A 21963-nucleotide genomic window follows, 5' to 3' on the forward strand; every position below is an offset into this window, starting at 1 on the left:
CAATTCCATTCCCTCAAATATTCTAAACCCATTTCAATGTCTGGTCCTTAAACTCGTGAATTTGCGTCAGTATTTGAGTTGACCAATAATCAGTATGTGTATTGTTCTGTAAAGCCACTGCAATAATGTCTTTTTTGTTCCCAGTGGATTTGTGTTGGGAGAGGCTTTGCTGGATTTGGGGTTCAAGCAGTGTGATGGTGCCCTCCCTTAAGGTGATAATTTTTTTTTCTGTTTAACTGTTAATTTGTAAGTTCAGTGGCTAATTGTTTTGTCTTTCATCAGGACAGTTTGTTACTGTTTTTGGTCAATCGTGTATGACACCTGTGAGCAGAGAAGTAGTTGATTTGAAGCCATTTTGTGTACTCTTACTGTATTCCTATTGCAAACCTAGACCTTTAACATGAATTAACTTTGTTTTGTTTCATTTTTACCTAAAACTTTCCCTTTAAATGGGCCTAGAACCTGTGACTTTAAATAAATGTTACATTGAGTCAAAGTTATTTAAACAAAAGGGCACTTACATTGCACTAAAAATAAATACAATTTTCAAACACTGGTTTATGAATGGTTCATTGGTTGGAATGTGTGACCATGTTAGTGCCTGGCAGCTGACTTTGACTTTGAATAGGAACCACAAATGTTTTCTTTCCACCATTCCTGTTAAATTGCCATATGATCTGTCATTCCTTTTATCAATACAAAATGAACAGATTCTCAATCTGATGGCGGGAGCTGGTACCATGACTCTTGCCTTGGGAGCTACTGCTCCCTCCTGGATAGATAATAGAACATCATATGGGAAACTAAATATGAACTTTTTACTGATGGACCATAGACCCTTTTCCAGTACACGACACACTGGTGACACGCACGGATGCTAGCGACTCTTGGGTGCAGTAAGAAAGCCATCACCCATTCAACAGCCTAGATGTACGTTTGTATTACTTCTAAACAACTTTTTGGGGTTCTCATACACTTACAATTGTTTTGATTCCTTGCTTGAACAGTCGCTAAGATTTTGTTTGGTTGTGATCTTTGCAAAATAACTATTTTGAATGGAACAGTTGTTAGCTAGAATGCTAACGCTCAATTATATAGTTTGTAGCAAAGCTAGCCAGAGAGCCATTTTACTGGTTGAAGTATAATGCAGTTGATTTGCGATTACAAACATTAAGCAGGACATTCATACGAGCCTTAATATCGAATTATAATCCAAAAGTAGTGTGAAATGCACTCAAAAGCAACATGTAAATATAGGCTTTTTTGCTGGCGTTCTATAATAACTCCCTCTTGTTCTGCCACCAATTTGAGCGCAACGCCCTCGTGCGGCAATGTTTGCAAACACAGAAAGGGGTCTATAGACCAGACAGTTGGATTACCATTTCAACGTAAAAGGGCAGTTCTTTGTATGTCATAAAACCATGTGCTTCTAAATAATAGTTATATTACTAAATGATTTATGGTCACTTGAAATTAATATCCATATTCATATTTACAGAATTTGTCACTGAATATACATATTGGGTGATCCCTTTATTGTGACTATCATTTTATGAGACGTGTATGTTCCATGCATTTAGCTGGTAATGCGTTCAAACAGAGGTGTCACTCACTAAACCACTTCCTGAATGTCTTTGCAATTAATTTATTGTGCTTTCAAGACATGGGAACTCTGGAGGAAAACAAAGAGGTCAAATCATGACGTCGGTGATCTTCAGGTCGGAATATTGGGGCCGTTCAAAACGATTTTTCCCAGTCGGAGCTCGTTTTTTCCCCCCGAGTTCCCAGTTATCTTGAACGCACTGAAGTCGGAGATTTCCGAGTTCTGAGTTCCCATTTGTTTTGAACGCGGCATTACTGCAGGAGGCCAGGGATTGGCTGATCTGTGTAGGCTTGTCCCTCCCCCTCAGCAGAACTATTTCTCCCCCTCCTCAGTGGGGGACTCCTCCCCCGCACTCATCGACCCCTCTCCTCTGCTGCCCGTATGTGAATTATGTGCTCGGAGTGGTTCCATTGAGAGACATCCCCTCTCCTCTGCCTGTGACTGCAGAGGGATGAGGCTCCCTCTGTACCAAGGCCCAACGCAGCACAGCCAACAGGCCCCAACCCAGCCAGGCAAGGTCTGGAGTTACTGATTCAGTCTGAGCCCAGCTGAACTAAGCCAAATAGTGTGTTGCTGCTCTGCCTGAGGTAAGTTGGCACCATTTCATCATGTCACTCTAGAAGTGCAGTAGAATACAGGGGCCCATTTGGCAGAGTCAGACAGTCCAGCAGTTAGTTTAGTACCAGTGTATAATGTCAATTAGTATATGTCCAGTGAACATTCTACAAGAGAACACAGATGGGAGGATGTTACAGTGTAGAGTACATACAGTATCTCAGTCAATGTGGGACTGACACAGACAGGGAGGGTGCAGCAGGAAATTAGTCATATGATCGTTTAGCACTGGCTGGCAAATCTGCAGTAGAACAGCAGAAACATGACTTACACTGTCAATGGACTCCACATAGTCCTGCTTCTGAAAATATAATAAGGCTGTTCTGCAGAGCAATGTTCAGGATCGAAGAACAAGTTATAATCGTATTGCTTGGCTTTATAACATTGTTTATCTCCATGGGTTCATGAGTTGCTGTGTTATGGTCCAGATTCAAAACTAAGGACCATAAAGTGCACATTATACTGTGTCAGAATATGCCTGTTTTATGTTGGTTTATGGCCAACTGACACTGTCTGTATTCGCCACAGTTGGCCCTCAGGCACATAAGATTTCCCCCTTAATTCCTTAAATTTCACATTTAAAATATCCACATTCATGCGCCTTGTAATGTTGGTTTTATATGAATGATCATTTATATTTCACACAATCATTGTCTCATGGGGAGAATGTGTTATGTTTTCAGTAAGGTTGTTGTCAGCATTCCTATCGAGTGTATTGTGTAGCACTTTGACTACTCTCCTTTCTTATTGCAGAACAAATAGTGGTGTGTCCAGGATCATTTTGGGTCGAGTTGATCTTCACTATGTATTCCCCTCAGAGTTTACATCGCTGGGGCATCACTCATAGTGAGAGCATGGAGCGACTTGCATACAGTCAAGGTAAACAAAAGCAGATAGCCTATATTTTCTTCTCAATCACATGGAGGTTTGTACAAGACAATTGGCTACAACACAAAAATGTTTAGTGGAGTATTACAGACAGACTTAGAAAAACTGGAATCCTACTGAAAGGCTATATTGAATTATTTAAACTATCAATTTCAGATGATTAACTTCACAGGGAAATGCATCAAGTTAATCTACTGAGTTAATTTTTAAATTCATGAGTAAGATTATACATTTCTGTGAACTTGTTGACAAGAAATATACATGGCTGATCATCACTTCCATTTTCTGTAAACACTGTATAGAGCTAAGCTAGTAAAAATATATATTTTACAAACATTTAATTAATCATATTTAACATTTTACTCAATTTTAAATAATTGATACGTTTATATTTATAATAAACTGGAGTTCTTCCAGCCAGCGGTAGAGGGTAGCAGAATCCCAAGTATGGCACTCATTACGTAGTGCTTTTGTTTTGTGAGCGTTTAACACCACCCTACGGACTTGAGGGATTCGGCTTCAGTAGGGTGTAAACATATCTCTACACTACGGCGAAAAGGGATAATAATTTGTCATTGATTACTGTGAAAGCGGACTTCACTCGTAGAATGTAGACGGAATGTGATGTACATTAAAGGGTTGGCATTGGATCATTTAGCAATGCTATCCCAAACATTTGTGCAACAATGGTCGCCAGGTGAATTGTCCATAACCGTATGATATTTCGACGATGGCGACACCTGCAGAGCAAGACCTTGCATTAGCTGAAGCAGAAAGCAACAAGGAGAAGTCTCAAGTATTTGGAATCCTTAGGTTACAGGAAGAAAAATCGGCCGGTGAAAAAGCTAGCACCACGTCCACGACCATGATGGCAGGGGATGGGAGATGGCAGGCGCCCATATTTGCACTAGCCAGGAAAGCATCGGATACCTTTTCAGGAAGTAGCAGTCATGTTCTGGCAAAGGTAGCGGAACCCACATCTTTTGTAAACGAATGGAGTGTCCAAGGTAATTTGGAGTAATGTGCTCATCATGTTTATTTTTTATTTTTGCATAGATCAACAAAGCTGTCTTGTCATCGCGTGCCTGCTCCCATGTTGCTACAGTATCAAATTCATATGTCGGTCATTGTTGATTCGTGCAACATACAATCAATGTAGCAGCGTGCATCTATTTTTCTGCTTGCGCATCAGAATCAATTTGGAGAAGGGTGTAATTGCGGCACGTAATCCGGGGCGTTTCTGCATGTGGGCATTCCTGCATCTGCAGGAACCACTCTTTATACTTCTATTGGTAAATGTTTACCCGATGACGCCTATAGGCGGAAGGCTGAGGTGCTCCAGTACAGTAGGTGCCGGTAATGCACCATAACTCTGCTTTCCCGCAGTTCTGTTAACGACGGCTAGTTAGCTAGGACTCCGGTACACAATCAAGAAAAAACCAGCAGGAACCAATGGGATGCTCGAGGGTGTTCGAACCAGCTATTGGTCAGTAGAAAAAACACTTAACCACAAAAACACCAGAAGGTTATCACAATTTAACAATGGTGTGTGATTGCGGCCCACAATTCGGGGCATTCCTGCAAGTGGGCATCTGCAGGATAGCTGGTTCGAACCCTGCCCTATGAGCAAAATAAGTTGAAAGGACGTCTTTTCAAGGTCTCGTGCTCTCTGGTCGGGCTCATAGCGTGATCCTGATGCGATGCTTGCTGCAGTTACTACGGGTGACACAGACAAGCTGCATCTTTTATGAAGTTGGAATTACTGGGCCTGTAATGCAAGGATAGAGCTCTCTCACATGAAAAGTGGTGCGACAGAATGACAGTCTACTGATTCTCTGATCTGAAGCAGAATAGCGACATACAGTAGTGAGTGCATACGTTTTTTTTTACTTGTCCCCCGTGGGAATCAAACCCACAACTCCGGCGTTGCAAGCGCCATGCTCTACCAACTGAGTCCCATGTGTCTGATTATTTGCATAAATGTTATCCCGTTATCAGTGGCTCTGTCAACATGGGGAGAGTGCTGATTGATTGCAGACAGTAATTAAGGGGATAGGCTATAGTGCAGGGATCTTTAACCTTATCTTGCCCAGGGGACCCCCCTCCCAGGCAAACCGGCGACCCAGGGACCCTCATCATACGTTAGCAAATTGCTCCTGTAAGTCGCTCTGGTTAAGAGCGTCTGCTAAATGACTAAAATGTAAATGTAAACAATTAATTCACATGTCTTGTCTTATCATAATGGCAAGGAGAAGTAATCAATATTTTAAAGTAAATAGATTTGGTAGATTGTTTTTTAAAATTATTTTGACCATCTCACATTATAATTGGAAGAGGAAGCGTAAACTCTAACATAGCCTATTAGCTAGAAAGGTAACTCGAAACACATTTTCGCTAAGAGCAACTGGTTAAACAAAGGTTAGCCATGTGTTGGCAAAAAATTAATGTCCAATTCCAGAAAGCTTACCAGCAGCCAGTGGCACTTGTCGCAATGGTAGCCTATTCGCAGGTGCTTTTTGAAAGCCTATGTCAGATACTCCAGTGAGTGTAATTTGCTCAATATTAGGAGTTGAAGAATACATTTGACATAATTAGAAATAAAAGTATTCTATTGTTGCGAGCGATATTCATAAAAACATTGGGGGAGAGAAAGGGTTTTATATATTTTCGGGGGCCGCGGAACCCCAGTTGAATACCCCTGTTATAAAGCACTAGTCTGTCACTGAGGCCTAAACTCTGAAACTGTAGGCCTGCTGCCATGTGCTTCCATATCTTGCTGGCTTTTCAAATACGCAGAAGATACTGCCCAAAGCATCCCTGCCAGAATCCCATTAGTAGTGACCCATCCCATAGAATTACATATTAGAACTCATATTAGAAACGTAAGAAGTAATTTGAATAGGATCTCTGTGGACCCATCCATCTACTGAATATTTTCAGCTAGAGGCCAGTGCAAAACTGTTTCTGATCAATGTTTTTCTTCTGGTTTGATCAGAAGTGGTGATGAAACGCTCATTACAGATATAGTTGATCAGAAAATGTTATTTATTGGCCAAGATGAAACCCAATACCGTGCCTACATACAGTATCATGTCTGTACAACACATATTTACATTTACATTTTAGTCATTTAGCAGAGCGACTTACAATTAGTGCATATTGCAGGGAATTATGAAATGTGAGATGATGCATCCATGACTGTTTGTTGAAATACTGTAAGATGGGCGCTACAGATGTCTACCTGCTGTATGTATGGGTGCACTACTATGCAAAACATAATGGCACGGCTCTTTGTTGACATACTATAGGTAGTTTGAATTGACCACTCCCTATTGTGGGTTGGTTCCCTTTCCTCTCTAGCTCTGCGGGACCCTATGTCGATGGAGAGAGCTAACCTGCTGAACATGGCCAAGCTCAGCATCAAAGGCCTGATCGAGTCGGCCCTCAGTTTTGGGCGCACCCTGGACTCCGACTACCCCCCACTCCAGCAGTTCTTCGTTGTCATGGAGCACTGCCTCAAACATGGCCTCAAAGGTATTCACTCACTCATCATCATTACAATGGTGCAGAACTAGTTGAATCCTATTTATAATGGGGACAGTATCATATTATGGACACATTTTCATTGCATCATCATTTATGTTAATTACATAATGAATACATACAGCTAGCTACACACACATAATCACACACACATTATCACACTCAGCTAGCTGCACACACACATAATCAAACACACACAATCACACACATTATCACACACACACATTATCACACATACTCACACACAGCTAGCTACACACACAGCTAACAACTGCATAATCCCCAATGCCTGCCGTTGGCGGGACATGCTCAAATATACAATCTCCCCTTTCCCATTAATTTATTGATAGTTAAAGGATGCAAATACTCAACAGTGTTGTGTAACATTACCCATGGCATAAGGCTCAATGTTTGTTTTTGCAACCCCAGTGAAGAAGTCCTTTCTTGGATACAACAAGTCACTGTGGGGTCCTCTGGAGATGGTGGAGAAGTTGTGTCCTGAGGCAGGAGAGATCGCAGCCAGCGTCAGGGACCTACCAGGACTAAAGTATGTACCAGAACAGCGAGAGCGAGGGGGAGATTATTGTAGCAGAAATGTTTTGATTAAGTGCTTGATTCAATCCGTATCACCCAAGTTCAGTGCTGTAGTGCGCTTGAAATGTACAGGTAATTTCCGATTGAGCCGACGGATGCAGCATTTACTGTGAATGCAGTCGCCGCTAATGCGGGAACTTTGCATTTAAATGTAAATCGCGCTACAACGCTGATGTTCTGCTCCAAGGATTGAATTAAGCCCTAAAAAGCCTTTACTTTCTTGGCATTTCGTTGGAAATAGTTAACATGACAAACAAAGGCCAAAGCATTACGGCATGGTGTCAGCCTTGATCTTTACGCCCTGATGAAGGCTGACACCATGCCAACGCGTTGGCCTTTGTTTGTCATGTTTTTGTACGCCCCACAATTCATTTTTAACTAAGTGGTTTACCCATCACTTTGTATTTTCTTCTCAGACATTTCTGTTTTATGACCTGTGATCAAATTTGATATGTCACATGCGCCAAGTACAACAGGCCTTACCGTGAAATGCTTACTTACAAGCCCTTAACCAACAATGCAGTTTTAAGAAAATAGAGTTAAGGAAATATTTACTAAATAAACTAATGTTTAAAAAAGTAACACAATAAAATAACTAACTATGCTATATACAGGGGGTGCCGAGTCAATGTGCGGGGGTACAGGTTAGTCAAGGTAATTTGTACATGTAGGTATGGGTAAAGTGACTATGCATAGATAATAAACAGATGTTGGTTTTGTTTACATTTGTAGGCCATAAAAGCCACTACTGTTCACTGCAAGCTGAAAGTGTACTAAAAGTGGACTCCTCTTACTGACATGTTAAAGAGAAACTTGAGCCAGAACAGGGAAGTGTCTGAATGTATTGTTGTACTTTCACATCGTTTTCTGTTTTATTTTTTTTACGACTGAAACTCTCTGGTGCAGCAGAATTTAACCTCAGATTGCAAAGGGAACACCATAGAAATAAAGGGGAAGATATATATTCTATAACCTTGGAAAGCAAGCAGACACATTTTCCTCTGAGTGTGCTATAAAGTTGATGACACAGCTGGGCTGTTAAACATTATGGAAACAACTTGCATGTTGATCACAAATCATGCACGTCACGTCTAATGTCAACACACATAGACACAGTGTTCTGATATTTTAATATGACACATCCACTAGTTAGTATCCCCCCCCCACCCCCATGGGCCTCTTCACTTTGAAGGTAAATATGTGTGTGTGTGTATATATATATATATATATATATATATATATATATATATATATATATATATATATATACACATACATACATACATACATACATACATACATACATACATACATACATACAGTGAGGGAAAAAAGTATTTGATCCCCTGCTGATTTTGTAAGTTTGCCCACTGACAAAGAAATGATCAGTCTATAATTTTAATGGTAGGTTCATTTGAACAGTGAGAGACAGAATAACAACAACAAAATCCATAAAAACGCATGTCAAAAATGTTATAAATTGATTTGCATTTTAATGAGGGAAATAAGTATTTGACCCCCTCTCAATCAGAAAGATTTCTGGCTCCCAGGTGTCTTTTATACAGGTAACCAGCTGATATTAGGAGCACACTCTTAAAGGGAGTACTCCTAATCTCAGCTTGTTACCTGTATAAAAGACACCTGTCCACAGAAGCAATCAATCAATCAGATTCCAAACTCTCCACCATGGCCAAGACCAAAGAGCTCTCCAAGGATGTCAGGGACAAGATTGTAGACCTACACAAGGCTGGAATGGGCTACAAGACCATCGCCAAGCAGCTTGGTGAGAAGGTGACAACAGTTGGTGCGATTATTCGCAAATGGAAGAAACACAAAATAACTGTCCATTTCCTTCGGCCTGGGGCTCCATGCAAGATCTCACCTCGTGGAGTTGCAATGATCATGAGAACGGCGAGGAATCAGCCCAGAACTACACGGGAGGATCTTGTCAATGATCTCAAGGCAGCTGGGACCATAGTCACCAAGAAAACAATTGGTAACACTACGCCGTGAAGGACTGAAATCCTGCAGCGCCCGCAAGGTCCCCCTGCTCAAGAAAGCACATATATAGGCCCGTCTGAAGTTTGCCAATGAACATCTGAATGATTCAGAGGAGAACTGGGTGACAGTGTTGTGGTCAGATGAGACCAAAATGGAGCTCTTTGGTATCAACTCAACTCGCCGTGTTTGGAGGAGGAGGAATGCTGCCTATGACCCCAAGAACACCATCCCCACCGTCAAACATGGAGGTGGAAACATTATGCTTTGGGGGTGTTTTTCTGCTAAGGGGACAGGACAACTTCACTGCATCAAAGGGACGATGGACGGGCCATGTACCATCAAATCTTGGGTGAGAACCTCCTTCCCTCAGCCAGGGCATTGAAAATGGGTCGTGGATGGGTATTCCAGCATGACAATGACCCAAAACACACGGCCAAGGCAACAAAGGAGTGGCTCAAGAAGAAGCACATTAAGGTCCTGGAGTGGCCTAGCCAGTCTCCAGATCTTAATCCCATAGAAAATCTGTGGAGGGAGCTGAAGGTTCGAGTTGCCAAACGTCAGGCTCGAAACCTTAATGACTTGGAGAAGATCTGCATAGAGGAGTGGGACAAAATCCCTCCTGAGATGTGTGCAAACCTGGTGGCCAACTACAAGAAACGTCTGACCTCTGTGATTGCCAACAAGGGTTTTGCCACCATGTACTAAGTCATGTTTTGCAGAGGGGTCAAATACTTATTTCCCTCATTAAAATGCAAATCAATTTATAAAATGTTTGACATGCGTTTTTCCTGGATTTTTGTTGTTGTTTTTCTGTCTCTCACTGTTCAAATAAACCTACCATTAAAATTATAGACTGATCATGTCTTTGTCAGTGGGCAAACGTACAAAATCAGCAGGGGATCAAATACTTTTTTCCTTCACTGTATATATATATATATACAGTGGGGGGAAAAAGTATTTAGTCAGCCACCAATTGTGCAAGTTCTCCCACATAAAAAGATGAGAGAGGCCTGTAATTTTCATCATAGGTACATGTCAACTATGACAGACAAATTGAGAGAAAAAAAATCCAGAAAATCACATTGTAGGATTTTTAATGAATTTATTTGCAAATTATGGTGGAAAATAAGTATTTGGTCACCTACAATCAAGCAAGATTTCTGTCTCTCACAGACCTGTAACTTCTTCTTTAAGAGGCTCCTCTGTCCTCCACTCGTTACCTGTATTAATGGCACCTGTTTGAACTTGTTATCAGTATAAAAGACACCTGTCCACAACCTCAAACAGTCACACTCCAAACTCCACTATGGCCAAGACCAAAGAGCTGTCAAAGGACACCAGAAACAAAATTGTAGACCTGCTCCAGGCTGGGAAGACTGAATCTGCAATAGGTAAGCAGCTTGGTTTGAAGAAATCAACTGTGGGAGCAATTATTAGGAAATGGAAGACATACAAGACCACTGATAATCTCCCTCGATCTGGGGCTCCACGCAAGATCTCACCCCGTGGGGTCAAAATGATCACAAGAACGGTGAGCAAAAATCCCAGAACCACACGGGGGGACCTAGTGAATGACCTGCAGAGAGCTGGGACCAAAGTAACAAAGCCTACCATCAGTAACACACTACGCCGCCAGGGACTCAAATCCTGCAGTGCCAGACGTGTCCCCCTGCTTAAGCCAGTACATGTCCAGGCCCGTCTGAAGTTTGCTAGAGTGCATTTGGATGATACAGAAGAGGATTGGGAGAATGTCATATGGTCAGATGAAACCAAAATAGAACTTTTTGGTAATAACTCAACTCGTCGTGTTTGGAGGACAAAGAATGCTGAGTTGCATCCAAAGAACACCATACCTAGGGTGAAGCATGGGGGTGGAAACATCATGCTTTGGGGCTGTTTTTCTGCAAAGGGACCAGGACGACTGATCCGTGTAAAGGAAAGAATGAATGGGGCCATGTATCGTGAGATTTTGAGTGAAAACCTCCTTCCATCAGCAAGGGCATTGAAAATGAAACGTGGCTGGGTCTTTCAGCATGACAATGATCCCAAACACACCACCCGGGCAACGAAGGAGTGGCTTCGTAAGAAGCATTTCAAGGTCCTGGAGTGGACTAGCCAGTCTCCAGATCTCAACCCCATAGAAAATCTTTGGAGGGAGTTGAAAGTCTGTGTTGCCCAGCGACAGCCCCAAAACATCACTGCTCTAGAGGAGATCTGTATGGAGGAATGGGCCAAAATACCAGCAACAGTGTGTGAAAACCTTGTGAAGACTTACAGAAAACATTTGACTTGTGTCATTGCCAACAAAGGGTATATAACAAAGTATTGAGAAACTTTTGTTATTGACCAAATACTTATTTTCCACCATAATTTGCAAATAAATTCATTAAAAATCCTACAATGTGATTTTCAGGATTTTTTTCTTCTCATTTTGTCTGTCATAGTTGACGTGTACCTATGATAAATTACAGGCCTCTCATCTTTTAATGTGGGAGAACTTGCACAATTGGTGGCTGACTAAATACTTTTTTCCCCCACTGTATATGAATATGAATGATTGTTGGACTAATACCTGTAGTTTGTGCGCTGTTGTTGTAGGACTCCGCTGGGCAGAGCTCGGGCCTGGCTGCGTCTGGCCCTGATGCAGAAGAGGCTGGCTGATTACCTCCGCCTTCTGATCACCAGAAAGGACCTGCTGAGGTACTGGAAGAGCCCCCAGTCTCAATTCACTCACACTGTTTCACCTCCAATCAAACCCCTTGGGCCGGCAGACAGGGAGGCTCCTCAGTGTTCGTTCACCATCTGCCTCTCAGCAGGCTAGACGCTAATACCTTCAGATGGGTAAAGGAGGTGTCAAAGTCTCATGCGATTTTCTATAAAGATATACTGTTAGAATAAACAGTAATTATGTCTTCGCGATTTAATGTGAAATATGTTTCTCTGTGTGTACCCACAGTGATTTCTATGACAACTCTGCTGTGATGGTAGAGGAGGAGGGTGCTGTCATCGTTGGCCTGCTTGTGGGACTCAATGTGATCGATGCCAACCTGTGTGTCAAGGGCGAGGACCTGGATACACAGGTGACTCAACACCCCTCCTTACTTCAGTCATTGTTCTAAAATTCACCATGACAGCCTTTAAATTAGGCAATTGAGAGGACACTGTTATTCAGGGTCCTACCTGCTGACACAGGATGGGTGTTCCTTTCACCTCATGGAGATTACTCGTCTCATCCCAACAAACTAGTATCTGCAAGAACTGTTACAGTGCAAACATGATCATCTACAAACTGTTCAGCTGTGCTTCTAATCTGCTCAGATTGTAGTAGCGGACATTTTATAGTGTAATTATCTCAGCCCAACTTGAAGGAATATACTGATCACAGTCTATGCAGACATTTTTAAAATACTGGTTTATGTGATATTTAAAATTTCTTAGGTTGGGGTCATTGACTTCTCAATGTACTTGAAAAATGACATTGATGACTACAGAAGTGGAGAAAGGTAAAGTAGATACTCTTGTTACTTTAATGCAGTGGTATTGAAACTTTTTCAACGGGTACTCCATTTTTTCCCGGCAGAAGTTCTGGGGACCCCACCCCAAATCCTCAATGACACAACCTTAAAATGTGTGTGTGTGTAGATATCCATCTATCCATCTATCTCTGCTTTAATGAGATGGAATATACCCATTAAAACATACTGTATCTACTACTAGACATTATTTGTCTTGGATAAGCTGAGAAGGTTAATAGTATGCTTGAAACGTTTGAACATAAATGTTGACTACTTTACTGATTTCTCTTAATTGATTTGTTTTCCCAATAGAAATGGTCAAATAGCAGCCATCCTAGACCAGAAGAACTATGTTGAAGAATTAAATAGGCAGCTTAAGTAAGTATTTGTATATTTTTCTTTACCATACTGTATCATTGTGATATTTTTTTTGTGTGTGAAAATTGCTCAACCATGTGTTTCAGCTGATAAAGCTCTTATTTAGGCCAAGTCATTGGCACTGGTTACGCACATACAGATGTCTCTTCTGGTCTATTGTCTTACTTTTTGTATTGTCTTACGTTCATTGCACAACCTCCACCACTACAGAACTCAAGCTCACTAGTTCAACGGCAGGAAGTGGAATTCTAAAAGACAAAAAGGACTATTCATGTTCATTTGTGAGGATGTTTAAGTCTGGTTGAACATGCAATAGACTCACTTGAAGCAGTGTGTTTCTTCAAATGTCTGTTGGTAGAGAATAAATATGAAATGGCACTAAATTAGCACTTGTTTCTTTGACACAGTTCTTCAGTACACGGCTTACAAGGGAGGGTCGATAACTTGGAGAAATCAAACTCTAAACTCATTGAGGAGGTATGGCAGTCTCTTATTAGTACTGTACTAACATTCTGAATCATTTACCATTTTATACATCTGATTTGGTGTTCATTTGAACCTCTTCATTGTAGCTGGCGATTGCAAAAAATAACATAATCAAACTACAAGAGGAGAACCATCAGCTTAGAAATGATAACACTATTGTTCTCATGAAAGCTCAGCAGCAACTTGAGGTATGCCTTTTACAATGTGCTGCTCTCTGTCTTGGTCAGTCAGACTTAAACATGTTCCTCATTTGTAGTGTTTGTGGTCTAAGGACATGTGGGTCTGGTCTAATCCATGAATGTCTCCTCTGTTGTGTCACTGTCAGGTGACCCAGGTTGACGTGGATGTGGAGCTGGACACCTATAAGCAGTCAAGGCAGGGCCTTGACGAGATGTACAACGAGGCCAGGAGACAGCTCAGGGAGGAGTGTCAACTACGCCAGGTCAGTTGTCATCCAGCGTTTCCCCTTGATACTTTTTCTAGGTGGAGCACATTTTCAGTTGAAACCAATTGAAGCCAAAACATTTTTTGTGGGGGGTGTGGTGGGGGTGCAGAGAGAACAGCTACAGTAGAAAGTGGACCTGCCTCACCTATACAATAGTAGAGGCAACACTGCCAACATAAGCCAACTCAGAATTCAGCTGCTGTCCTTGTGCCCCACTGTAGGATGTGGAGAATGAGTTGGTGGTGCAGGTGAGCATGAAGCAGGAGATGGATCTGGCCATGAAACTGTTGGAGAAGGACATTCACGAAAAACAGGACACACTGATCGGCCTGCGCCACCAGCTGGATGAAGTCAAGGCCATCAACGTGGAAATGTACACAAAGATGCAGGTACTGTGGAGCTTTTTGTTTGGCACATTTTGCTGGTCCTTTTGTGCATAGAGTAGGCTATATTGTTTGTTACAGTGCCTTCAGACAGTATTCATACCCCTTGACTTATTCCACACAATACCCCGTAATGACAAAGTGAACACGTTTTTAGAAATTTGTGCAAATTTATTGAGAATTAAATACAGAAATATCTAATTTACATAAGTATTCACACCCCTGAGTCAGTACTTTTATAGAAGCACCTTTGGCAGTGATTACTGCTGTGAGTCTTTCTGGGTAAGTCTCTAAGAGATCTCCACACCTGGATTGTGCAACATTTACCCATTTTATTATTTTCCTAATTCTTCAAGCTCTGTGAAATTGGTTGCTGAACATTGCTAGACAACCATTTTCAGGTCTTGCCATAGATTTTCAAGTATATTTAAGTCAAAACTCGGCCACTCTGGAACATTCACTGTCTTCTTGGTAAACAACTCCGTTGTAGATATTTGGTCTTGTGTTTTAGGTTATTGTCCTTCTGAAAGTTGAATTCATCTCCCAGTGTGCTGGAAAGCAGACTGAACCAGGTTTTCCTCTAGAATTTAGCCTGTTCTTAGCTCCATTATGTTTCATTTTTTATCCTGTAAAACTCCCCAGTCCTTAACGATTACAAGCATACCCATAACATGATGGAGCCACCACTATGGTTGAAAATATGGAGAGTGGTACTCAGTAATGTGTTATATTGTATTTGCCCCAAACATAACACTTTATATTCAGAATGAAAAGTTAATTACTTTGCCACATTTTTTGCAGTATTACTTTAGTGCCTTGTTGCAAACAGGATGCATGTTTTGGAATAATTTTATTCTGTACAGGCTTCCTTCTTTTCACTCTGTCAATTAGGTTAGTATTGTAGAGTTTTCTCCTATCACAGCCAATAAACCGTTTTAAAGTTACCATTGGCCACATGGTAAAATCCCTGAGTGGATTCCTTCCTCTCCGGCAACTGAGTTAAGAAGGACGCCTGTATAGTTGTGGTGACTGGGTGTATTGATACACCATCCAAAGTGTAATTAACAACTTCACCATGCTCAAAGGGATAGTCAATGTCTGCTTTTTTATTTTTACCCATTTACCAATAGGTGACTCAACCAATATTGACTCAAGACATTTCAGGTTTTCATTTTTAATTAATTTGTAAATATATTTTTCCACTTTGACATTATGGGGTATTGTGTGTAGGCCAGTGAAAATCTCAATTTAATCCATTTTAGATTCAGGCTGTAACACAACAAAATGTGGAAAACATCAAGGGGGGTGTGAATATTTTCTGAAGGTAGGTTATTTTCCAGTAACTATACTGATCTGAGGGCTTTCTTGTGTTGTCAAACAGACTTCTGATGACGGCATGAAACAGAAGAACGATATGATCACTCGTTTGGAGGAGAAGACCAATCAAATCACAGCAACCATGAAACAGCTGGAGCAAAGGTAAGGGTGTTGACTTAAAGATCCTCTTAAATCAATTGCAATTAATATTTAAGGCCCGGTTTCCCAGAAACAGATTAAGCCTAGCCCTGGACTAAAAAGTATTTTCAGTGGAGATGAAATGCTTAATCTGTGTGCAGGAAACCAGACAATAATGTGGCATGCAAAGTATTTCCTCTTTTTGCATGTAGGTGTATTTTTATAAATGTATGTTTTACCGTATTGCAAATCATTTTGGAGCATTGACTTGGCTGTAGTCTGGTTGTGTTGTGACACGACCATAGCTTCATCATGTCTCAGTCAACACGGACCATCCCTCCCTTTGTCTGCCATTGGTTTGCCATCTTCTTTGTGACATCTTTATGAGAATGCTTTGCTTAACAATTTCTTAAGGTTTTTGGTAAAATGGAGGTTCACTGATATTGACATCCTCTTTCCCTTTTGGCTTTCCTTCTTGCCTTTATTGCTTCCATCTTTTACCCTCACACTTTTCATTTCTACATCGGTACACCTCTTTCTATCGTCCTGTATTCCTTTTTTCCCCTCATCACCTACTTGATCTCAATAGTGATAAAGATTTGCTAAGCCAGACACGCACACTCGCCATGTCATTTGTAAAATGTGCCAGCACAGACACTGAGAACCAATACAAGCTTGTTAAAGACATCTCTTTCTGAGCTTTTAAACACAACCACTAACTCTCAGCAAACACTAGGCAGGGGATTTGTTCATATGCAGTATCGTAAAGTAACAGTTCATTGGTATTTGTATCAGTCTAATGTTAAGATAAGCTTCTTTCACAAAAGGACGTTTTGTAGTGCATCCCATTATTGTGGCACTGTAATAACTAATACACTCAAACATATCTGTAAGAGCAAATACTGTACTCATAGCCAATAAAAAGTATAACAATTGTTTGTCACATGAAACAATAAAGTTAAATGTTTTGAAATTGTGGTCGTGGAATGATGAAATCATTGGCAGCACCATTACATTTGTCTGAGTGTAGTGAACACACCAAATCTTCAGCTCCCTGAGTGTGTTCATAGAAATGTTACAAACTGGCCTGCCACTGTCTGGGCAACTTCCCTCCAAAGGGGCCTGCCACTGTCTGGGCAACTTCCCTCCAAAGGGGCCTGCCACTGTCTGGGCATCTTCCCTCCAAAGGGGCCTGCCTGCCTGTAGGTGTTTGGTCTTCCCTTTTTTCTTTCGCCAGTTTGTCCCATTGCATCCCAACCCCCTGCAACCCCTTTTTTTCTTTGTGATTGGAGCCTCAGTTTTACCCAGTTGGTTTGAATTACACCAGATTACAAGAGGCAGAGCAAGACCGCTGGACTGCAGAAGATGGAGCGCGCAAATTCAAGCACGACTTTGCCAACAAAGCTGATAGCCTCCAAAAGCAGATCGCCCAGAGAGAGAAGCAAATGTAAGTACACATACATACTGTATATTTACAGCAGCTCTTAGCACTTATTCCTATATACAATAAATATAAACTGTAATATGGCTGTAATCCGGGATTTTGTTCCTGTTTTAGGCTGCAGCTGGAGATAGACCTAAAGATTGAGAAGGAGTGGCGGCAGACCTTACAGAACGACCTGGAGAGGGAACGAGACATCGTTGCCCAGCTCAGTGCTGAAGCCCAGCAAATAAATGGACTTAAAAAGGTTTGAGGGTTCCTCGTGGGGCTTATTGTGGTATTAAGAAGTATTATGTTCAACATATTTTCTGTTGTGTCATGAGTGTAGAGTATATTTATACACACAGTGGATTGATGTATTTGACATGTTTTTCTCCAGGAGTTCCACAGGCTGCAGGATGAGAACAGCCAGCTGAAGGGGATTTGTGAAGAACAGGAGCAGGCCCTGGAGGAACTGGGCTGCAAACTTAGCGAGTACTTGTCTATTTTAAACTCATTTGATATATGTTTTTATCTAACACTGTCTCTTTCAAATAGGAATGCAGCCTCTTACCCCCATCAGTTACAGCAATCTCAACGTACCTTTTAAGATAAAAGTGGAAAGGCTGTATCAGAAGCAACAGTATTTTATGTTGTGGAGGGGCTATAATCACATACATGATCTCCTTACATTCCTCTTGGCCTTTAGTTAGTGCACTTACTGTTGTAAAGTTCCGTTAAGGATTTTGTCATGAATAATATGAGACATGTACTCAGTTAACTGATGTCTGGCTTTTCTTAATTCTTCATGCAGATCAAAACTTAAAATCGAAGACATAAAAGAGGCAAATAAAGCTCTTCAGGTAAGTGTCTTGAGTTCTACATCATTATTATAATAATAATAATAATATGCCTTTTAGCAGACGCTTTTATCCAAAGCGACTTACATTCAAATGAAAGTTCAGTCCAATCAGTACATTTTCTTATGAAAACAACTTAATTTAAATGTCTGAATTTGTTTCGTTTTTTACTTTTGGATTATGTGTGTATTGTATTGCTAGATGTTGCTGCACTGTTGGAGCTAGAAACATAAGCATTCCGCTGCACCTGTTATAACATCTGCAAAACTGTGTATGTGACCAATAAACGTTGATTTAATTTGAACTGAACTACTAACAAGCATGTTGACATTTGCCAGTGCTGTTCCATGAGTGTCCTATCTAACAATCAAATATTCCAGGGAGGGCAGGTCTGGCTGAATGACAAAGATGCTACCCACTGTAAACTTTGTGAGAAGGAGTTCTCCATCTCTAGGAGAAAGGTTAGGATGAACTCATTACATTTTCCGTCTGAAATTAATTGGGACAGTGCTGAAACAGCAATCAACACAATGTGACATATTTACAAGAATGGCAACTATGTAAACCATAACACCTTCTCCTTGGGGTATACTTCTTGTCTAGATAAGCTGATGTGTTTTCCATGTCTCATTTCTCTAGCACCACTGTAGAAACTGTGGGGAGATCTTCTGCAATGCCTGCTCTGACAACGAGCTGCCCCTCCCTGCCTCGCCAAAACCAGTGAGGGTCTGTGATACGTGCCACGCCCTTCTCCTCCAACGCTGCTCCTCCAATGCCACATGAGATGCCCCCTTTCAGGCCCAGCCGCAGCTTTAACACAATCCCCCACCTTCCCGCAGCTCAGACGACCAGGAAACCTCTGAGCTTGTGTGACTGTTATCAGGTGTCAAGCGTTTACATTCTACAAGGTATATCCCTTTGTGTAGCATGAGATTTTAGATGTTATATCTGTGACACTTCTATGACACTAAGGTTCTTGTGATAAATGTCAACATTCCCTTACAATAGATAAACCATTTGGGCAGCTGAGCATATCATTCCAAATCTGCAGTAAGAATATCTCGATAAGAGACTATTTTAAAGTATGTTTCACTACAGACCGTGTGATACAGTTGTTGAGCCTGTTATGATAAGGAGTGGAGTCATTGGATGTAATCGTATTTTTGTTTTGTTGAGTCATGTTATTTCACTTGAAGGTGAACTGTCTTAAAGGACAAGTTAACTTTTTGTTAACCAAATCTCTATTTTTTTTATTTAAATGTGTGTGCGTTCTCATTCCCATTGTGGTGAGAACCTGGGAATGCTCGCACACGGAAAAGTATCACTCGAGTCCAACAAAATGGAATAACGATGCGGATAAAGTTCGTAATGACACTTTTGTGTACAACATCTAAAGACATGCATCACTATACTGAGTGTTGTCGTTTCTAAAAAAAAAAATATGTTTTTGGAGCCGTTCATGTTTTATCTGTGCAACTGCAGAAAGAGCATGATGAAATCTATTGCTGGTGGGGTTTCTCAAAACCAAGTGAAATCGCAGAAGAAGTGGCTGGACACTCCTATAACATGCTATTTACAAAAAAGAGATTTGGTTAAAAAAGTGAACTTCTCCTTTAACTGATGTAATTCACATGTGCCTCAAATAAGCCAAAATACTGAATTAGTACCTTTCACAGATTTGTTTCTGCATGGTAGCATGCAGGCACATTTTCAGAAGTATGTTTACCATAAGCACTAATGTTCCCAATACTGCTTTAAGTGGTTATGAAGAAGCAGAAACTACATGAAACAGCACAGGTATGTTGTACTTTTGATTAAGTATGCCTAATAAATATTACCTTAAGTATTATCATTAAAATACTGTAGCTAGCTAATTTAGCAAACAATTAAGTTTGGAAACATGCCAATCTTGTATTTATTTTCAGAGAATGTTATTTTTCTGCACATTTTATTCAAATATTTGTCCTACAAGTTTTTTAACTTGATCACAAAAGTGGCAAGGAATTTGAGATGCACTAATTTGTGTAACCACTTATACACTTGCTGGATTTTGATTTGTATTCAATCAGCAAAACAATGTTTACAATATATAATTTTCCAAAACTGGAATTAATACTTTATTACAAATGGATGTGCTATATCTCACATAGATGATCAAAATATGCTGTGTGCAGTATGTTTTTTCAATATATTGTCTTGTTCACTAGAAGCCGGTTACTTTGCAGAGCATTAATTCATGTTGCCAATCTTGTCATTTTGACTTGGAAAATTAAAGAGATTGAACAGGATCTTAAGCATTTACAAATGTGTAGCATATTGTACAAATTACAGGATTTTTTTTCTTTTCATGTTTTTGCAGGACATAAAATACAAAATGGATGTTGTTGTACACAATAGCGGATATGAATAAAAATGGCAGCCCCCATGTACTTACAGAGCCTTCAAATTATTCATACCCATTTTCATATTTGTTCGTACTGGTCCCCCGTGGGAATCGAACCCACAACCCTGGCATTGCAAGTGCCATGCTCTACCATCTGAGCCACACGGAACTTATTCTGCATTTTGTTAAAGCCTCAATTAAAATTTGATAAATTTGATTCAAGACCGGTCTTTGGCTGGGCCACTCAAGGACTTTCACATTCTTTTTCTGAAGCCATTCCAGTATTGCTTTGACTGTATGCTTGGGGGCATTGTCCTGTTGGAACGTAAATCTTTGCCCCAGTCTGTTTGCTCTCTGAAGCAGGTTCTCATCAAGGATTTGCCATTAATTTTTCCCTCTAGCCTTACCAGTCTCCCAGTCCCTGCCACTGAAAAGCATACCCATAGCATGATGCTGCCACCATACTTCACGGTAGGGATGGTGTTAGACGGGGTGATGAGCTGTGCCTGGTTTTCTACAGACATTGCGCTTTGCATTCAGGCCAAGGAGTTACATTTGTCTCATCAGACCAGTCTTTCACGTGCCTTTTTGCAAACTCCAGGCGTGCAGTCCTGTGCCTTTTTCTCAGGAGTGGCTTCCGCCTCCCAAGCGGCGCAGCGGTCTAAGGCACTGCATCTCAGTGCTTGAGGCGTCACTACAGACCCCCTGGTTCGATTCCAGGCTGTATCACAACCGGCCGTAATTGGGAGTCTCATAGGGCAGCGCACAATTGGCCCAGCGTCGTCCGGGTTTGGCCGTCATTGTAAGTAAGAATGTGTTAACTGACTTGCCTAGTTAAATAAAGGCTAAATTAAAAATAAATAAAGCCAAGATTGGTGAAGTGCTGTAGTGACTGTTGTCCTTCTGGCAGGTTCCTATCTCAGCCAAGGAACTCTGTAGTTCTGTCAGTGGTCATTAAGTTCTTGGTCACCTCCCTGACCAAGGTCCTTCTTTCCCGGTTGCTCAGTTTGGTCGGACAGCTAGCTCTAGGCAGTTCCATATTTTTTCAATTTCCCAATGATGGAGACCACTGTGCTTTTGGAAACTTTCAACACTCAGAATTGTGATGAGGGGTATAACACAATTTATCTCGGAGATCTACGGACAGATCTTTGGACTAAATTGTATATTTTCTGCTCTGACATGCACTGTCAACTGTGGGACCTTATAGACCGGTGTGTCCTAACAATTGAATTGGCCACTGGTGGACTCCAATCAAGTTGTGACATCAAGGATGATTGGTCCCACTCTATTTGAAGTGCATCTTATGAAGGCTTCATAAATCATTGTCTTCTTAAGCACTGCATAAATGGGTCACAAATCATCTATAACTGTATTTCATGCTCCATAAAAGA

General features: G+C 41.0%; 1 protein-coding gene across 5 annotated transcripts; it reads left to right on the forward strand.

Annotated features, from left to right (window-relative positions):
- The first annotated feature begins 856 nt into the window (after positions 1-856).
- rufy2 (RUN and FYVE domain containing 2) lies at positions 857-20615 on the forward strand. Of its 5 annotated transcripts, XM_041888451.2 has the most exons (20): positions 857-930; positions 1936-2190; positions 2972-3097; positions 6467-6640; positions 7079-7196; positions 11843-11944; positions 12201-12324; positions 12683-12747; positions 13072-13137; positions 13545-13614; positions 13710-13811; positions 13949-14065; positions 14290-14457; positions 15833-15930; positions 17234-17353; positions 17465-17594; positions 17727-17821; positions 18141-18189; positions 18567-18647; positions 18826-20615. In XM_041888451.2, the coding sequence occupies exons 3-20, from the start codon at positions 3022-3024 to the stop codon at positions 18967-18969; spliced, it is 1899 nt and encodes a 632-aa protein (XP_041744385.2). In that variant the 5' UTR covers positions 857-930; positions 1936-2190; positions 2972-3021; the 3' UTR covers positions 18970-20615. The 5 variants fall into 5 exon arrangements, with proteins under 5 accessions (XP_041744385.2, XP_045078985.1, XP_041744377.2 ...); XM_045223050.1 differs by lacking the exon at positions 857-930 and having other exon boundaries at positions 1850-2190; XM_041888435.2 differs by lacking the exons at positions 857-930; positions 1936-2190; positions 2972-3097 and adding an exon at positions 3558-4113.
- Positions 20616-21963: the final 1348 nt, after the last annotated feature.

This window comes from Coregonus clupeaformis, chromosome 1 (assembly GCF_020615455.1).
Source record: "Coregonus clupeaformis isolate EN_2021a chromosome 1, ASM2061545v1, whole genome shotgun sequence".
Classification (NCBI taxonomy): domain Eukaryota; kingdom Metazoa; phylum Chordata; class Actinopteri; order Salmoniformes; family Salmonidae; genus Coregonus; species Coregonus clupeaformis.

What these genes read in the sequence shown, in the direction of transcription:
- rufy2 (XM_041888435.2), top strand. Translation starts at nt 3,837, where the DNA reads ATGGCGACACCTGCAGAGCAAGACCTTGCATTAGCTGAAGCAGAAAGC. An exon ending in AAATAAATGGACTTAAAAAG is followed by an intron (nt 17,595 to 17,726) that starts GTTTGAGGGTTC and finishes GTTTTTCTCCAG; the next exon opens with GAGTTCCACAGGCTGCAGGA. An exon ending in CTGGGCTGCAAACTTAGCGA is followed by an intron (nt 17,822 to 18,140) that starts GTACTTGTCTAT and finishes TTCTTCATGCAG; the next exon opens with ATCAAAACTTAAAATCGAAG.